Genomic DNA, 19410 nt, shown 5'->3' with positions numbered 1-19410 from the left:
TTATACAAAGTAAAACTATTTCCACATGTTTATTTCCCCCCCCCCCCACCCCCCACACTGTTCCTCAGACATACTTGTCAACTGCTGGAAGTGGCCCACCTTGATTATCACTACAAAAGGCTTCCCCCCTCCCCGCTCTCCGGCAGGTAATAGCTCACCTCACCTGATCACTCTCATTAGAGTGTGTATGGTAACACCCATTGTTTCATGTTCTCTGTGTATTTAAATCTCCCCACTTATTTTCCACTGAATGCATCCGATGAAGTGAGCTGTAGCTCAGGAACGCTTATGCTCAAATAAATTTGTTAGTCTCTAAGGTGCCACAAGTACTCCTTTTCTTATTTCTCAGTGACCTGAGATTTTTGGTCCCTTTTTTTAAAAAAATGACTATTACATTTTTTTCACTGATCAGTCCCATCACATTCAAGCAGATTAAAAAATGAAGAAAGAAAATACCTGAAGAGATTCCAGCCCTTTGAATCACAAAGACACTAGTCAGCTAGCGCCTTAGAGCTGGTGACATAAACAGTCATCAGGCAACAAGTGGTTTCAGAATGATGTGAAATTTTGTTTAAGCACTTTTTGGAAAGTGACTCAGGAAAGTGATAGGCACAGCTTAACCTTATCTGAGTTTCAAGTGACAACATCACTGGCTTTGTAGTTTGTATGATGAGGGATTCTGAATATAAGAATTTTTGTTAAGTGTCTAGTGAGAGAGAAAGCAGTTCATGTGAAAACACCTGCTGATAGTTGGCTGAGGCAATGTTATGAAAGAAACAATTCACTGAAACAGAGAATTATTGTCAGGTAAAATTTCTTCTATAGAATCTTTGGTGGAGATAGCAAACCTTCTGCAGAACAATGTTTGATAGTTAATAAATATTAACACATTATATGGCTACAGTTTGTTGTACGTAGAAGCTGGGAGGCATTATTTGCAAGTTTAGGACCGAGTGTTCAGCCAATCTCTGAAAATATGTCTGAAGATTTTATGGTACAGCCATTTTCATGTGCAACATTCTGAATTTACATTCACAAATAAGAACAGCCATACTGGGTCGGACCAATGGTCCATCTAGCCCAGTATCCTGTCTTCTGACAGTGGCCAATGCCACTCAGAGTGAATGAACAGAACAGGCAATCACTGAGTGATCCATCCCCTCTCATCCACTTCCAGCTTCTGGCAGTCAGAGGTGAAAGACACTGAGAGCATGTGGTTGCGTTCCTGACCATCTTGGGCAGTGGTGGGCAACCTGCGGCCCACGGGCCGCATGCGACCTGTTTGTAATCTGCTGGCAGGGCTCGAGACAGTTTGTTTACATTGACCATCCGGAGGCACGGCTGCCTGCAGCTCCCAGTGGCCATGGTTCGGCCAATGGGAGCTGTGGGAAGCGGTGGACAGCACATCCCTTTGGTCCGCGCCGCTTCCCGCAGCTCCCATTGAACTGGAACGGCAACCGTGGCCACTGGGAGCTGCGGGGGGGGGGGGGCGTGCCAGTGGATGGTCAACGTAAACGAACTGTCTCGCAGTCTACCAGCAGATTATCCTGACAGGCTGAAGGTTGCCCACCACTGATCTTGGGTAATAGTGATTGATAGGCCTATCCTCCATGCACTTAACTAATTCTTTTTTTGAATCCAGTTATACTTTTGGCTTTCACAATATCCCCTGGCAATGAGTTCTGTAGGTTGGCTGTGCAGTGTGTAAAGAAGTATTTCCTTTTGTTTGTTTTAAACCTGATGCCTGTTAATTTCATTGGGTGACCCTGGGTTCTTGTGTTATGTACAGGAGTAAATAACACAAAATCATGAAATGACATGATCTTAACATAAAAATTATTGAATACATTTTTATTAATTCAGTGAATATTGTCAATAAGTCAACATGAATAATATTAATTTTTAATGCTGGCACCATGACCATGCTATTGAAACACTTTATATCCAGTGCACACCATTTATATTGGCTTAAAAATGGGTTCCTACAAAACTGAGCCCATTCTGAACCTCTTTATAAAAGAAGAAGTTAAATAACTCAGTCATGAAATGAATTTAACTTGTTTTAATAAAAATAGAAGTTTAAAAGTAGGAAGATAGAATTCTGAAAGGCCAAGTAAGTATAATTTAAAAGGGAGAAAAGGAGTACTTGTGGCACCTTAGAGACTAACCAATTTATTTGAGCATGAGCTTTCGTGAGCCACAGCTCACTTCATCAGATGTGTACCGTGGAAACTGCAGCAGACTTTATATACACACAGAGAATATGAAACAATACCTCCTCCCACCCCACTGTCCTGCTGGTAATAGCTTATCTAAAGTGATCAACAGGTGGGCCATGCTGGAAATGGCCCACCTGTTGATCACTTTAGATAAGCTATTACCAGCAGGACAGTGGGGTGGGAGGAGGTATTGTTTCATATTCTCTGTGTGTATATAAAGTCTGCTGCAGTTTCCACGGTACACATCTGATGAAGTGAGCTGTGGCTCACGAAAGCTCATGCTCAAATAAATTGGTTAGTCTCTAAGGTGCCACAAGTACTCCTTTTCTTTTTGCGAATACAGACTAACACGGCTGTTCCTCTGAAACCTGTCATTAAAAGGGAGAGACTGCTTTCACTGCATCTATTTTAACTATCATTTAAACATGCTTACCAGTACTGCACTAGTACGAATATCCCATTCATTTCTTTCCACCAGTAGTTTTCTGCAGCACATTACATAGCTCCATCTTTCAAGGAAGAATGTTTAAAACATATTGTTTTCAAATTACTCTCATTGTTCTGTTTACAAATCATGGCCCCTGCAATGAGCTCTGTATGGGTGGGCCCAGTACCCATGCAGAATTCTGTTGAAGTCACTGGGGCTCCACATGGGTGCTAGGATCTAGCTGCAGGTTGGATTCTAAGAAGATGATACATATGTTAGGTTACACATTTACAGCTGAACAAATAATATACAGCAAATTGTTATTCGATTAATTGAGCCTCTTTTTCTGCTGGTTGAGACCAGATCATTATTTCCTCAATTTTTGTGTTTGAAATAACTTGATAAAGTTTTTGCTATTATTTGTAAATTCTGGATAGGTCACAAACAATTAGCTATGATAATTCAATACTTGATATTTGGTATTCTAGCCATGTTGGTTAGTTGATTAGTCACATAAGCAATACGGTATTGTTTCAGTTTCTTGACTGGATGAGAGTCACTTTTATAAATAAGAGGGCATGAAGAAGCCAGTCAGGCTTTGCAATAACATGTACAAATACTGAACTGTGTGCGGAAAATCATCCTTTACATGCACAGGTATTTAATTTGCTTGTGAAGAGGCATGTTTTTGTGTGTACAGATATGTGTTCAGTATATGTCTCTATCAGTAATCCAAATAGTTGGTAGATCTGAAAAAATATTTCAGCAGTTGTGTTTTTTTTAACTGCCTCTTTTAGGTAAAATATCACTGCTGGTGCTTTTTAGTGGTACAAGGAAGTCCTTGAATGCAATTGGTGTTCCATATGAATCTGTTGCAAATCTACACTTTAATGGTGCTGCATGACCCCATAAAACAAATTATGGATGTGAGTTACTGGCAGTTGCTTTTTCTAGTAACCTCTTAACATTCAGTACCCTGACTTCTGCCTTGCTATTTGTCAGAGGAAACAGTGGACTGGGGGTGACATGTCTAACCTAGGCACTGATGTGAATATTTTAAGTTCATTTGCTGAATCATGTCTGCAATGAACATTGTCTGGATTGCATGTCTAGAAAATATGAATTCCATGTGCATTATTGTAGCACTTGATGTGTGCTTGGTGGAATAATAGTTGCAACAAACTTTGCAAATAGTTCTGTCCATTTAAATGATGTCTAGGCAAGCTTTCTTTTCTGCACTGGTTTTCAGGCACTATTTCTGATATCATTGGCTCCTTAGATTTGTTGTAATTATTTCTGTGTTTGTACAATGCTTAGCACAATAGGGTCCTTGGTTCATGACTGAAACGTTATAATAATCTTTTCAGCATCTGTTCATGTTTGGTTAATAAGCTTTTTCATGAGCTAATCAAATGAAAATGAGTCAATTACATTACATGAAGGCAGACAGCTAAATATTGACAAAAGTTATAAGTGCTTGTGTACAAATGCAAGACGTCTAAATACTAAGATGGGTGAACTTGAGTGCCTCGTATTAAATGAAGATATTGATGTAATAGGCATCACAGAAACTTGGTGGAACAATCATAATCAACGGGACATGATAATGCCAGGGTACAAAATATGTAGGAATGGCAAAGTAGGTTGCAATGGTGGGGAAGTGGCACTATATGTGAAAGAAAGCATAGAGTCAAGTATTGTAAAAACCTTAAATGAATCGGACAGTGCCATAGAACTTTCTATGAACAACAAAATACTATGTACTATTCAGCCTACATACTCTTGATTTCATTTGCTTAGTCACAGGTATGTCTTGAAAGCAACCTCTTCTCATATGGTTTTCAGTTTGTCTTTCAACCTCAGTGGTTTTATGGAGGTCATCAGATTTGCTTCTACATCTGCACTGAATTTCAAGTTTGATTAGGCCATGATCTGCTATAAGCCAGCACTTAAAGTGTTATGTGTATACTCACTTTTTGCTTGCAGATTGACCCAAATCCTTTTCCTGTGCCCAGCCTGAGTAGCTGGGTTGGATGCTGGGTTTCTCCATGGACGATGTGTAGGAAGTGTTGGTGGGACAGAATCCTTCTTACCCTAGTGATAGAGAAACTGGAGAGCTTCTCTATGGCTGCCACTCTAGCTTCTGGGTTGGAGTATCCCCCACAGCCTTTGTGATTCCCCTCTGCATGTAGTGATCTGTGGGATGATGTGGTCAGTGGTTGATCCACCAGCCGTGTCTCAAACTCCCACCCTGGTGACAGTGGGATATTTCTCTTGCCTTCCTACAGTCTCTTATAACCACTTCAAGTGAGACACTTTCACCAGCTCTTGCTGCAATGCCTGCCTCACACTGAAGATTTTTAATATGGTTTGCCAGATTTCTGTTGCATCATCATGCTTGTGCTGCATCTTCAACACTTGAAGTTTAATCAAGTTACATGAACCTAAGGCCAAAGGTAAAGGTTTCAAACATCTCTCTTTGGCTTTGTGTTCTGTTGTAGAAGATGAAATGTTTATGAAAATACATACATAATAATATATTAAGAAAAAAACTGAACAAACATGATAGACCAGGTTACTTTGGAGTCAGTGAGTCCTACTGCTTGCCTGCATAAGAGAGTAAGAGGGTGCAAAGAGTCCACTTACTCTCCTGAGTGGGTTACTTGCATTGTCAGAGTTTGTACTGGGGGAGAGCAGCACCTGTGGGCTGCAACTTCCCTTCCTGGGTAGGTGATGGGGAATGGGCAAAATCTCCGCTCTGCTGGTCCCAAAACATCCCAGCCTTTTCACTGGAGCCAGTGCAGAAAGTGAAATAATCTCTGCTGGCAAAAGGCCTGATACAGATTACTCCCATTCTGAAGCAAAGAAACAGCAGAAACCAAACTGTGACCCTGCTTCACAGTCTGGTTCCTATGCTGCTCAGATATGTACTTAAAAATGTAATAAACAACTTTGTTACCACAATTGAAAGATGGAAAAGCCATTGCAGGTCATCTGTTCCATTTCACTTCCAGTGTAGGATTGGCCCCTACCGTACATTTTCTAGGGTTTTATCTGATTACAAAAGTACCAGTTGCTGAATGTTATTCTAACAAGTAAAGTCTGTTAGTTCTATTTGACTTATCAAGCATTTCTTTCCCCTTTCCCAGTGCTATTTCTTTGAATGGGAGGCTAAATGGGTTCAGCTACTCACAAAGACAGAGGTACTTGTCTGGAGACTCTGATAGCTATTGAATCATCTGTGTGGATAGTTGCCAGGTTATTTAGCACATGTGTCTGTAACTGTGATACATTGGAAAAATTCAGTGTTCAATGAATCTTGAACTCATACTGCCTTCCACCTGTTTGGTGTAGTATCTAGTGGTAGTTCACTCTACTGTAATATAAAACATGCTGGAATATTAAGTGCTCAATACTTGATTGAGGTACCAAGTGGTTTCACTACTTGCTTTAGGTTTTTTCTTACACCATCTAGTTTCTTTATCTGGCTATGTTTCTTTGTGCAAATTTACAAAATGTGGGCCAGGTAGGTTTTGCATGTCTAGCTTGGATCATGGGAATCTTTCACACTGCAAAGGCCATTACTAACAAGCCACAGGTGTACACTGCATGAGCATAGAACTGTCTCCATTTGACAGTTTTTATGCCAAAAGCACATATTTCGAAGTCCAAAATGAAAGGCTGCAGGCCTGGGAAAAGTTTTCTGACTATCCATGCATACTACAGCTCCAAAAGAAGCTTACTAGAAACCCTGAAAAACATGTGACAAAATCAAACATTATTTTTTAATAAAACCCAACCTGTTACAAAATTGCACGATAGAATTGTGAGAATAATATTCAGTAAATAATTTACTTGACAAATTTTGCCTCTTTTTCTGTTCACAAAGTATTCATGAGCTGCCTACAATGTAGTCATATTTATTAGTTATTTGAAATTATTTGTGCAACATTTTCATTGCATAATTATTGGTCTTTCAATTTCAGAGCACTTAGTTTACTGCAATTCAAGTATTCAATTTATGAACTTTTGAACAGTGTTAGTTGGTTTTACCATGTATGGCACATGGCATGTTCCTATTCCTAGATTAGATTTAACACAATTCTCTGAATCAGGTTTCTGCTGCAGAATCCTGGTGATCACTTACAATACAAAGTCTGATTATTTAGATCTTTTATACCATTGATCACTGTGTGTCACTGACCTGAGTGCAAGGAACTACCAGGGGTCGATAGATTGTTTTAGAATGATTTTGTTCCTTCCTTTGGTGTAAGATTTAGCTAGTGTCCATAGAGAACCAATACAACTCCCAAGTATCCTCCTATATGTAGTCCTGGCTGTGTCATTCCTATCACTGTTTTCGTTCAATCAGTATGTGGTTGGATAAAGTGGCACAGCAGGCATGTGTCATCAAAGCCCTGTTGCCAGTGAGTCTGCAGCGTGGTTCTGAGATGAGCTTTAATCAGCTAGATAAAAGGACTGCTTGTAAGACATGGCAAATAGGTTAGGCCAGTGGATTTCAGATCTCTTGCCTGGGAAAAAATGAGCCCAAATGTACTTTAAAATCATGTATGCCATGGATCCTCTTTTTATATACATCATATATTGCTATTGCTTTCAAAAGCATTCTAGGTTTAAAATGTTTAGAAATAACTTAGATATGGCAAAAACCCATTTCCATTTAAATGGAATGACTGACTCATATTGTTTCTTTGCATTATAATGTGCAGAATGTAATTTTGTTTACAAGCATCAACTTTCAGTAAAGTTTTTCTGGAAATAAATGAGCCTGATCCAAAGCCTACTGAAGTTAATATAATGTCCCATTGATTGCATAGGGCTTTGTATCAGGCCCTATAAAAAGATTTTGCTGTATTTGTTTTTATATCTCTTACTTTAAGCTGTATTTGTCTAATATGTTACAAGTGTATTCAAACATCTATATTTAAATATCTCAATATTAACTTTGTTTTAAATTGAACTTCGAAACCACATATTTTACAAATACATTTTTCTAAAGAGGCAAGATACAATTGAAAATTATTTACAGATTCCCCCTCTCCATTCTTCTGCTTTAACATTTAACCCAACTTAAAATGTTTCTTTTACTCCTATTTGCAGAACCAAGATGGATCATGTATCCAATCAGTCAATCTTATTCTTAATCAGGATCCCAAGAGGCAAGTGACTCTGACTCATTCAGGAGATGTTTTGATATATGATCAGTACAAAATTAGCCTGCCCTATTCAGATGGTAAGGAATAATAAATACATAAGTAAATAATGCGTATCAAGTACCAAAGCCGTATTTTAAAAACCATGTGTATGAATTATGTTGTTGCCATTGACACATTGCTAATTCCCCATAGGATGGCACCAACTGGTGTTTCACTAACTGCAGTGGTATTTAATGCCTTGATGACAAAAATATTCAGTATTAGTATTATGCCAAAAGCCTCTTACATGAAGATAAAGTGAATTGTACCTTTGACAGGCCCATAGTCTATCACTCAGACTACAAGTTCCTTTAGTTCTGTCCTAAAAGCAAAATTTTCTCCAATCGTCATTGTATGTCTTGACTCTGACTTTTCTCCTCTCCTTACTCATACAGAACTCACAGCAATGTCAGTGGGAGTTCTTCTTGCTCTACTTACATAGCATATTGGTGTTGAGATCCACCTGAGATCCACCAGAGGAGTTCTGCCTTAAGTTTGGGTTTTGTATTTTCTTGCCTCAACCGAGTGCATTTTTAATATACCATTGTTGGGAGAGTCAAGTATTTTGCATATTAAACCATAGCCCCATCCTGCAAGGATCTGTGTTGACTTCAGTGAGAGCTTAAGGGCACTTGGCATCTTGCAGGATCAGGCTCTGTGAGAACTGTCCAAAATGTCTGTGCTTCATGCAGTACATTGCCACCAGCATGATGATGTCACCTGCCTACAGCTGATTATCTGAAAGAATTGTGTTTTTAAAACTATTTGATTCTACTTACTCTTTATGAAGTTGCAGTGATCCTTTGTTGTGTTTTTACACAACTTGAGAGAATGTATCAAACATTTAGTTTGCCTTATAAGACAGTAAAATACATCCTATTCTCCTGTGATATATCACTGTTGCTTTTTTGGGGGTTCAGAATATGGAAAATGTAACTGACATAAAATAAAAAGTCTTGAAATTAGAACAAGGTTCTTAACCATTTTCTTTCAACTTACCTTTTTTCTCCTTCCCCTCCCAACCAGATTCTTTTGAAATCAGGAAGCTCTCCTCTGTGTTTTTGCAAGTAAAGACCAACACTGGACTACAGATACTGTATGACAGGCAGGGGCTAAGGCTATATCTTCAAGTTGATGACCGATGGAAGGATGATACTGTGGGCCTTTGTGGAACCTTCAATGGGAACATGCAGGATGACTTTTTGTATGAATGACTACTGTCTTTTTTCATATATTTAGAGTGGTATAGAAAATATGCATGCTGAAGATTCTTGGACAGATACCAAGAGTTTGACTTCATATTTCCCCCTTCTCTCCCTCAGAATGCTGGAACTGAGAAGTTGGTTTTGATTTGCTAGAAGGGGAAACCTTTAAGACAATATAAACCTCATTGATGTTGATGTCTTTTTTTAAATGAAAATAATCATATAAAAATACACTAGAATATAAACAAGTTCTAGTAGCTCCCAGACCTAGTTTGTTTGGAGATTTGTGCCTGAAAATGTCTCCTTCCTGAAGGACTTTCTGCTTCCTCGCAAGCCTTTCCTTATCTCTTTCCAGATCCTAGTCTCCACTACCATTCTAATCTCCTTTCTCCAACAGAGTTCCCATTGTGCTGAGTCTTGCAGCACAGCAGTAGATTTCAAAATGAATTTGCCTGTTGTTTGAGCTTCACTTTGTTGTGAATGCATTGGAACACAGTTAGAGCTGCATGAGCACTCCAGTGAAACATATTAAATCTGGTCCGTTTTGCCCTGAAGTCTGTGTGCAGTCTTGCAGACCCAGCACAGTGAAGTGGCTTCAGGATGAAGAAATAGTCAACTATAAAGAAGGAAGAAAGTAAAGTGGAAAGGAATGAAAAAGGATAAAGAGGAGTTAACAGAGCAGAAAGGAGTTGAGCTCATTTAGAGCAGGAGGGGACGTTCCTTTGACCTGTCAGAAGGAAAGAAAAGAAGTGTTAATTTTTAAATTAAACTGAATACTTTTTGTTAAAGCTAGTAAAAAATAGGAACATTTTTTACACAAAAATGTCCCTAATTTCTTTGAAAAGTTTTAGAACTATTTTTTCCCTCCAACTAGCTCTACTTTTTATTTTAAAGATGCAAAGAATCATCAGGTAACACTGCCTAGATCACACTGGGATGTGCCATAAATTTGCCAACGGTATTTACAAGATGCCACGATATTCTTACATTCTTAAAAGTTTAATTCACAATCATCAGATGTTTGCAACACACCTCTCAATCTCCAAACCTGCCCATCTGTAACACAAGCCATCCAAATGGGTGACAAATGGCTGAAATGTGACAGCTGCACCATAACTGGCAGATTACAGTGTTTAAGTAAAAAACCATAATTGAGATCTAATGCCATAATTGACAAATTATAATGGTTTTTAAGGGTCTTTTCTCACTGTGTGAAGCACATGATCTGGTTATGCAATCTCTTAGGGTACATCTACATCGCAATAAAAGACCTGCGACACGGCCATGGCTGGCCCGGGTCAGCTGACTTCGGCTTGCGGTGCTCTAGCCATGGGACTAAAAGTTGCTGTGTAGGGGCTCGGGCTGGATCCTGGGCTCTGAATCCCGGCAAAGTGGGTGGGTCTTCGAGCCTGGGCTCCAGCCCAAGCCCTAATGTCTACACTGCAATTTTTAACCCAGCAGCCTGATCCCTGTGAGCCTGAGACAGTTGAGCCAGGCTCTGAGGCTTGGTGCTGTGGAGTTTTTATTGCAGCATAGATGTACCCACAACCTCCTGCCCATCCCCAATTAACCTGTAACAGATTACAAACCTGGTTGATTTGCTTTACACAGTGATAAAAGCTCCTTAAAAACCATTCGTCCAACAAAACATACAGGTATCATACAGAGGCGAAGCTCAAGTGAGAGTGGGTGTATGCATGGCTATGGCAGTGGGGTCCTGGCCCAGACTACCCCCAAAATGAATGAATGCAGCCTCCCTCTCTACAGAGGATGCCGCCTACTCCATTCTTGTGGCTTTTCCACAAAAAATGCTGCATGTCCCCACCCCAGTTAATACAATCCTCCCACACACTGCTCCAGCATTAGTGCAACTCCCCTGCCCCCACAATACACAAAAGGTCCCCCTCACATATATATGAAATAAATGCAATTCTAGTTACTGCTGGCTGACTCCTTTATACCTTGCAGCTGCTGCTGCACCTCTGCTGTTTTTTCTGGGGCCAAGCAACACTCAGCTGCTCCTTCTGTCACATCTCTGGGCCCCTTGCTTCTCCGCCCCTTCCCTTTTTCTTCCAGGGACCAGAGAGAGTCCTGGCAGGGGAGATGGCCAGGGGCAGACAGAGGATTCTAGGTAGGGGAAAGATGAGGAAGGAGTGGAATGGAAAAGGTACTATTTTTACCAGAGGAGGGACAGAGGAGTGAGCAGGAAAAGCACAGGGTATTTCTACACAGCAATTTAACACCTGTGGCTGGCCAGTGTCAGCAGGCTCAGGCTCACAGGGCTTGGGCTGCAGGGCTGTAAAATTGCAGCATAGACATTTTGGGTCGGGCTGGAGCCCGGACTCTGGGATCCATGCCAACATTGCACTTTTATTGCCCCTCAATCTGAGCCCCTTGAGCCTGAGTCTGCTGACACAGGCCAGCCGTGGGTGTTTAACTGCTGTGTAGACATATCCTCCTGTTGGAGCACTGCCCAAGAGTGCAGTGAGACAGGGATGCTGACCAACTTCATTGCAGGATGTGATGCAGTTGAGCAGTCATGTTGTAAATTTGTGATGTTGTCAGTGACTGACCTTTGTCTTACAAAAGATCTCCAGTAGGAGTACCTGAAAGCACCCCACAGCTGTTTGGAAACTCCTGGAAAACTTCATCGGCATGTGCCCCTGGGTATGACCATTCACCAATGGACCCATGTGATATTCACTTACAGGCAGGTGAGCAGTACAGATCAATCATTATTGATTTGACACCAAAATGTTTCATCCTGCTGTATCTCTGAGCCCAAGCCACAACAGCTAAACAACTCTTTTTAGTGCACTAGTACGAGCCCCACTAGCACAAGTGTGTGGATCCAGGCTGGGAGTCTTGGTCCCAGATGCAGTATAGACATGCCCACAAGGCCCAGATCCGGAAAGGTTCTTAGGTGTCTAAGTCCCAGTTTTGAGCTCCACTGTGATCCACAGAACTCTTGCTTGGCTATTGTCTAATCCTGTAGGCACCTGTGTTTCTGCTTCTGGGCATGTGCACTGCTGCCTTACTCTAGGCCACCAGGTACCTCTCTCATACCTACAGCCCAAAGCAATTCACAAATTGCAGGAGAAAAAACATTTGTCCACCTAACTCACCTGCAGGGGCTGATCCAGTAGGTGTGCTTAGAGACTGCCTGCTGGATTGAGTCCCATTCGAAATGGTTGTGGTGGTGATGCCGACCCTATAACTTGTAGCACAGTGGTAAGAGCTCTCATCTGGGAGGTGGCAAAGCCAGGGTCCAGTTCCCCATCTCCAATGACTATCTAATTGTTTATCCAAAGCAGAATAGTTTCAACACCAGAATATCCTGTAGCTCAGTGGTTACAGCACACTCCTCAGTGGTGGGAAGCTGCTGTTCAAATCCTTTCCATGCTTCAGGCAGAAGGGGGGACCTGGGTCTCCAACCTCCCAGGTGAGTGCTCTAACCACTGGGTTAAAAGTTCTAAACTGGGTACCATCACCACCACCCATTTTGTGTGGTGTTAGGCAGATACCACTACCACCTTCTCCTTCTCCTATCATTTGATGTGGCGTGAGGCAGGTGCCTAACGCATTCTCACAAGAAATGACTTGAGTGTGTAAGCTGCTTGACTCTAGGAGAGGGGTTCCCTTCTGTGGATGACTAGCAGAAATAGCCATCTCCCTACAGCCTGGACTTAGTGCCTATCTCTGTGAGAGGGGCAGGGCTTAGGACACATCCCTCTCATCGGCATCTTCCATTGGCTAGTTTGGCTTTGTGGATCGCAGTGTTATTACTGTGTTTTTCTAGGCTTAGCATCACAATGCCTAAATCCCTTTACGGAGCTGGGCCTGACTGCTTCTCCAGCCATCAGTGCAATTTCTATTGATAGCAATGGAAGTTACACATACAGATCTACTATAGAGTAAAATATGTTCATAAATCTCTTGCTATGGTCAGCTTCAATAAACAGTACTACTTCCTCCTCTAAGAACTCTACCAAGTGTTAATAGTTTTGGAGCTAAAATATGTTTGTTTTAATGTATTACCTTAACAGCCTCTTATGCAGCAGAAGCTTGTAGCATCGTTACAAAAGAACTCTTTGCTCCTTGCCACACCTATCTGAGTCCTGTTTCCTATTTTGAGCAGTGCAGAAGGGACACCTGCAAATGTGGCCAGATTTGTTTGTGCTCTGCTTTAGCCAATTATGCTCATCAATGCCGAAGATATGGAGTAATAATAGATTTTAGGTCTAGCATCCCAGACTGTGGTAAGTTGTCTTTCAGTTCAGGTCTAATAACTTAATGTCATAGGTTTTATGCATGGTGGTGAACAAACTAAATGGGATGTTGCCTATTCCATATATGGGACCAATGAATTATAGTCCATTCTTTTTATACACAGTACTAGGATGAGGTTCCTTTTCTCACCAAATCAGAATAAATGCTGTAATTTATCAGAAGGTCATTTCTAATAGCTCTTTCTCTGTTCTCCCACTCACACATCATAACATATAATTCTCTTATCTGAGAATCAAGGCTAGAGAATCAAGGCTGAATTGTTTTCAAAACAGGCTAGGGAAGACACATCTTCCACTATTTTTGTGTGTCTAAATCTCCTAGACTACTTTGAATATCTCATCCCAAATGTCTGTATTGGTGCAGTTCATGGGATGGATAAATAGCTTCTGGTTCTCTCTAATCAGAGTAGGGCTCTGTGGATTTTTTAAACTAGATCATTGATGAATTAAGGTGTTGATATCATAGCTAAGGTAAGGTAGCGGAAATCCACATTTGAAAGATTTGAAATCCTCCAACAATTCTTCAAGAACCTGAGTCTCTTTTTTCCCCCATTGATACGTGGCAGTTGTGGTCGATCCCTCAGTTAATGGAACTACACTAGACTGCATGTGTTCTTGACTGTTGCAAACAAAATTTCAGACTGTGTGATTCAACAGCTGTAAAGCACCAACATCTTAATCAGTTGCTTCATTGTGTTTTTGTTTGAGATGTTGTGCACTGTTCAAAGCACTCACTTGAGAGCCACGCATGTTGAGAGTTATAAAGACAAAAGGCCAGAGTCTGGTCTCAGTTACACCAGTGTAAATCTGGATTAACTGCACTGATTTCATTGAATTGACACTGGTTTTAAATCTGTGTAATTTATATCCCTTGGTGTTATAATAGCAATTCTAATGTAACTGGGATCCAAGAAATAATGATGTTTTATCAGAAAACATGTTGCCCTAAAAACGACTTATGAGATTGGAGTGTACTTGAATCTCTTGCACTGTAATTAGAGAGATCTATTTCATTTGGATAGCTCTTTCATGTGAGGACACAAAGGAGTACAGTACCTGTGTATCTACCTGTGGCCAAACTTGCCAAACATTTTCTATGCCAGAGACGTGCAGCGGTGATTGTGTTGAAGGTTGTGCTTGTCCTCTTGGAATGTATTTGAACAGCAAGACTGAAAGATGTGTACAGAGGTAGGTATAACTTGCAGCGTTGACAGTGAGTCTAAGTACCACTTTAAATGTGTACATTTATATTTTCAAATCCAAGAGAGAGTTTAGAAACTATGAGTGCTTTGTGTATTCTGTAGAACAATATACATCTCCCCTAGATCTGGCAGGTTTTTAGTATCACACAGAATCATGTTAATCAGGAAACTTGCAATCCTTTGATTCTTAAACTCACCTTACACAATTTGGTGTGCTGTTTTGAAAGGCCAATTCTTAGCAGTGCAAAAAGCAGAGATAAAGATGTTCTTTCAAAAGACAGTTTTTATTATAGTCTCCACTGAATTTCATCATTGCTTTATCAATGAATTCCACATACAGTTCTGGAGCCTTAACATTTCACCTGTCCTGCAGTAAGGGAGTGCCTTATTTATGGACCTTTTTGTTATTCAATAGAGTTCTCCCTGCAGAGCAGACAGTCCCCATGAAAGCTAAAATTGTAAAGCTCCAGGTCTTATAACGTGGTATTGATGATGATCAGTCTTTACATGCTAGCTGTTTTTGAATATTGGAGAGGTAAAAAGGGTAGGGACTTTGCTAGTGCTATTGATTTTATATGGAAAGCACTCATATACTATGGTGATGGGCATCAGTATGAAACCTAGATAGATAGATAAGCAATGCCATGCTGTGCCCTGTTTTTATCTATCAGCTTTACCAAAATTGTGCATTTTCAGTCCTGAGACCACATCCACTTCTACAAACATTAGAATGAATTCTTTTAATCTTCTAAATAAATGACTGCTGACAATACTTGGTGACACTGAACCAGATCCTCAGTTACACTGGTGTAAATTTGGAATAACTCCCTTGACTTCAAATGAGTTACTCGGGTTTTACACTGATGCAGCTGGGATCATACTGCCATATATTTCTTTCAGCATAAAAAAGCATATGGGGTAAAATACTAGCCCCATTAAAGTCAATGGCAAAACGCCCATTGATGTCAGTAGAGTCAGGATTTCACCTATGGAGTGGAATAAAATAATCCAGGTGGCTTCTGAGAGCTGGTGCAATATTCACGCTTCTCTACTGTGGGACCAATAGAGATATAGAACATTCAGAGGTTGGGAATCAGTACCATAAAAAACAAATGAAAGCCAGGAATTTACATGATTGCAGTCTTAGGTTTTCATGGATCTCTCGATGCGTAGAGAGTCTTACCCTCCATGCCTTCTAGTTCTTTCACCAACAAACAATGACCACAGGGGAACCCTAGAGTCTGTCTTCTGATGGGAGTCACACAGAACTAAGGGGATTCTTAATTTCACTTAATACATTATTAACTAATTCCTGATGAACATGGAGTTAGGAGAGGGAACATGCAGTGCAGAATGCCTCTCCCCCATGCTCCATCTCTTTCCATACATCCCAATCAGCTGTACAGATTTTATATGGAAGGAAAAGTGTTGGCCTTGTTTGCTACTCTCATGGCATTCCCTGTGGCTGTGATCCCCCTTTTCCATGCCGTAGGCTGTAGAGACTTGCTTTGCTTCTTTACCTTTAAAAAATCTTTTTTAGAGTATAAACTATGATTTTAAAAAAAACAACTAGTATATTAAAGTGATGGTGATGGATTATTATCATTCCTCTATTACTGTCTGAAGTAGCTGCTCCAGATTTCTTTCCTATTGCTGTCTATTATACGAACTAGACCTTTGCACAATAGATAGTGTCAGAAAGCTGCTGACCTTACCTTCATGGAGACACATCTCAATGCCCTCATGGTAACAATACCATGCTAAGGATCCAGACCAATACACCATGCAGAATAAGATCATCAACTTTTTGAATGGCAGTAATTAATGGTTAATGTGAAGGTTTTTTTTCTTCCTTATGTCTGTCTTCTAATGTATGATGTACATGTTCCCATATGATTAAAATTATTTGTTTTTCTCCTCTGTAGGAATGAGTGCCCTTGTTATTTTCAAGGAATTGAATATCCACCCGGAGAAAATATTATCACCTCTTTGGGCAAATGGTAGGACATGCCCCTTGTTTGGGTTTTTTTCCCCTGTGCTCTGTCAAGTCATTCGCACTATCCTGTTTTATCTTTTATTGAGAATTCTGTAAACTAGCTTTAAAATGTTCGTGACTTTCTGCCTCTCTTTGGACAGCACTGTTCCTGTGAAATGCATGCTTCTAGAAATTCTCTCTGCTGTGCTTACTCTCAGAGCCTCCTGTAAGCGGGCTCCACAACACTGAATAGATAGGCATGCAAGTTAATGGTGCAGAGAACCTTGAGGACTTCCCTGGCATCCCCAACCCCTTCCCTGGCTTTCCTCTTCCAACCTGGCAGGACTAGACCCTTGTTGAACCCCCCTGGGATCAGGGGAATGCTGTGGAGGCAGAACTCCAATCCAGGCACTTGTTAAACTAATCTGAGTGCTACCAGACACATCCTTTTCACCCATTAATTTTGCCTGGCAAAGTTAAATTAGGGGATGAGTCAAATTTCAACCCCCTTCCCCTGTATCGAACATCCTATTTTACTTTCACTGCCTTTATTTGCTGGCAGAAGAGATTGCTTTGACTCTGGAAAAGTCTGGCTGGTTAATAAAACACATCAGTTAATCTTTAAAGTCTGATTTCCCATTTACCTGACTAGGCATCAGTATTGGCAAAAACCCAGTGGTATAGTGTGAATACATGCCAGTCCTTCTCATGCACTCTTGAACCAACAAGTACACCGATCCAGATAAATATATAAACTGTTCTTTGATTAAGCCTGTCTTCACTTTGGGGCCAATACTGTCTCTGACTTCTTGCCCATGGGGAGTGTACCCTGGCAACAGAGCTAGGGCAGTTCTATTGTGCATGCAAAAGAAAGGAGTGCACAGAATTTAGTGGAGGGGTGCACAGCCCTGCTTTTATGAAAGCATTTTGGACAGGATTTGCCTCTCTGTGCGTATACTGGAATTATCAGATGGTTGAGATCCACTGACTGAAATGTTTTAAATTCTAAGGCCAAATTCATCTCTTCCTTGACTTCAGTGGAGTTACATCAGTTATGTGGCCCCTTGTGTTTTAACTAAAAGAATATTGTGAAATGTAGCATATTGGACTATGTATAGCGGATTTTAAAATACTTTGCACTGGTCTACATTGTGAGTAGACCTCTTAGACAGTTGTAAGATTATCTTGCTTACCTTCTGGTTAGTCATGATTTTTCTCTGGCTACACTTTAACATGGATTTTTGCAGGTCAATTGATACAGAGACTGTCTTACATATGAGTTACTATATGGACAGTGGGTCTAGAGGAACTAGTCAGATTTAAGAGACATTTTAGGGTAATAATATCTGTATATATGGGAGATCACTAATAAAACTGCAGCATGTAACAGAATGTATTTGCCTACTGCTATATACTTGTTAAAAATGGTTCGGGTCTTTCTCAGGCTCATCGAATCCTCTTTGTCCTATTGTTCCCTTAGTCTCCTTCCACTTTTAGACTTGAGTTCCTTTCATGCTTGAAACAGCCTTTTATTGTTAACTTTCTTCCAAGTGCTCTAGCGATCTTTTTTTCAACCACCTCCTCAAAAAACCCCACTTCCACTGTGATGCAGTTCCACGCCCATAACAGCACTCTCCCTCACCATTTTTGTCCTGTATTGTTTTTCCATATTTTTCTCTCTGAATTAGATTGCAAGCTCCATAAGACAGAACCTGCACCTTTAGTGCATTTGGATAGTTGTGTAAAATATATGTTGCTCCAAATACAATATTAAATAAGCAGTAGCACAGACAGAAGCATTTTTTATATTTTATTTACTGGCTGTCTAGCAGAGGTGAACTGGGGAGACCACAACTGTCACAGAAGAATAAGTGAATAGTACTAAAGTTCACTGGCTGAAATTCTCCTTCAGTATAGAACAGAATATGAATTAGAGCCAACACTATTCTTTTCTTCCCAGTGACTGAGTCACTATCTAATTTGCTACTAGAAAAGGAGGACTTGTGGCACCTTAGAGACTAACAAATTTATTTGAGCATAAGCTTTTGTGAGCTACAGCTCACTTCATCTGATGCAATTTGCTACTGTTCTATAAAGTAGTAGACTATTTTGGCTGGAATTAGACAGGTACAGAAAGTGCCAGTGTTCAGTGCTGCTTTACATAATGTTTATTGCAATTATGTTTTGGGTTTAAGCAGTTCATTGGTTTTCTTTGCACTTGTTTTGTTGGCAGAGGCATGAATCTAATCACGCCTCCTCCTGTTTAGCCCCACCATATTAGCGCAATAGCATGGGAGAAGCTTTCACGGTGACTGTTCTGCACCACCCCAGTTAGTCAGATGATCTCTCCCGATGGTGTGTGCACACTCAAAGCAGTGGGAGATACTGACTTAGATTTTTTTTTCTTTTTTTAGTAGTAAGGATATATTGAGTTGTGTTTTTCTCCAGTCCTTCTGATGCTGAAAGCTTGTCATGTAAGCCCCCCTCCCTCTCCCAGTACACTCTAATTGAAACCTTTCTTCATAAGAGTCATAATAAAAATGAGATGTAAGTACAAGATCCGGTGATCTTGTGTGTGCTGGACATTTCTTTAATGATCTAGGTTAGGAGCAGTTGAGAAATATCAGCAACATTATGATGCTGTAACTGAGCTTTGCTTGCATTTGGAAAAAGAGGAACATACACAGCCTGAGAGACTGGAACAATTAATAGTTGTGGTTATTAATTTTTTCTGTGATTTATTTTCCTTTTTCATTGTGTTTCAGCCATGACTGAATTTTGCTTTAGTAGCTTATGGTGGCAGGACTGGGGAAGTGAAGTCCAGTGATTTTATTTTGTACAACACAGCATTTTATCTTACTGAATTGACACTGTTTT

At 40.4% G+C, this 19410-nt stretch overlaps 1 protein-coding gene across 1 annotated transcript in view; it reads left to right on the top strand.

Annotated features, from left to right (window-relative positions):
* Positions 1-19410, top strand: part of OTOG (otogelin) — a 169837-nt gene that overhangs the window by 41539 nt on the left and 108888 nt on the right. The window contains exons 16-21 of the mRNA XM_048854861.2: positions 7768-7900; positions 8889-9066; positions 11657-11781; positions 13114-13326; positions 14379-14544; positions 16484-16558. Of these exons, the coding sequence (XP_048710818.2) occupies positions 7768-7900; positions 8889-9066; positions 11657-11781; positions 13114-13326; positions 14379-14544; positions 16484-16558 (890 nt within the window). The remainder of the gene's footprint in view (positions 1-7767; positions 7901-8888; positions 9067-11656; positions 11782-13113; positions 13327-14378; positions 14545-16483; positions 16559-19410) is intronic.

Source organism: Caretta caretta, chromosome 6 (assembly GCF_965140235.1).
Source record: "Caretta caretta isolate rCarCar2 chromosome 6, rCarCar1.hap1, whole genome shotgun sequence".
NCBI lineage: Eukaryota > Metazoa > Chordata > Testudines > Cheloniidae > Caretta > Caretta caretta.
Note: the sequence above shows the minus strand (reverse complement) of the source record. Positions and strands in the feature narration are given on the sequence as shown.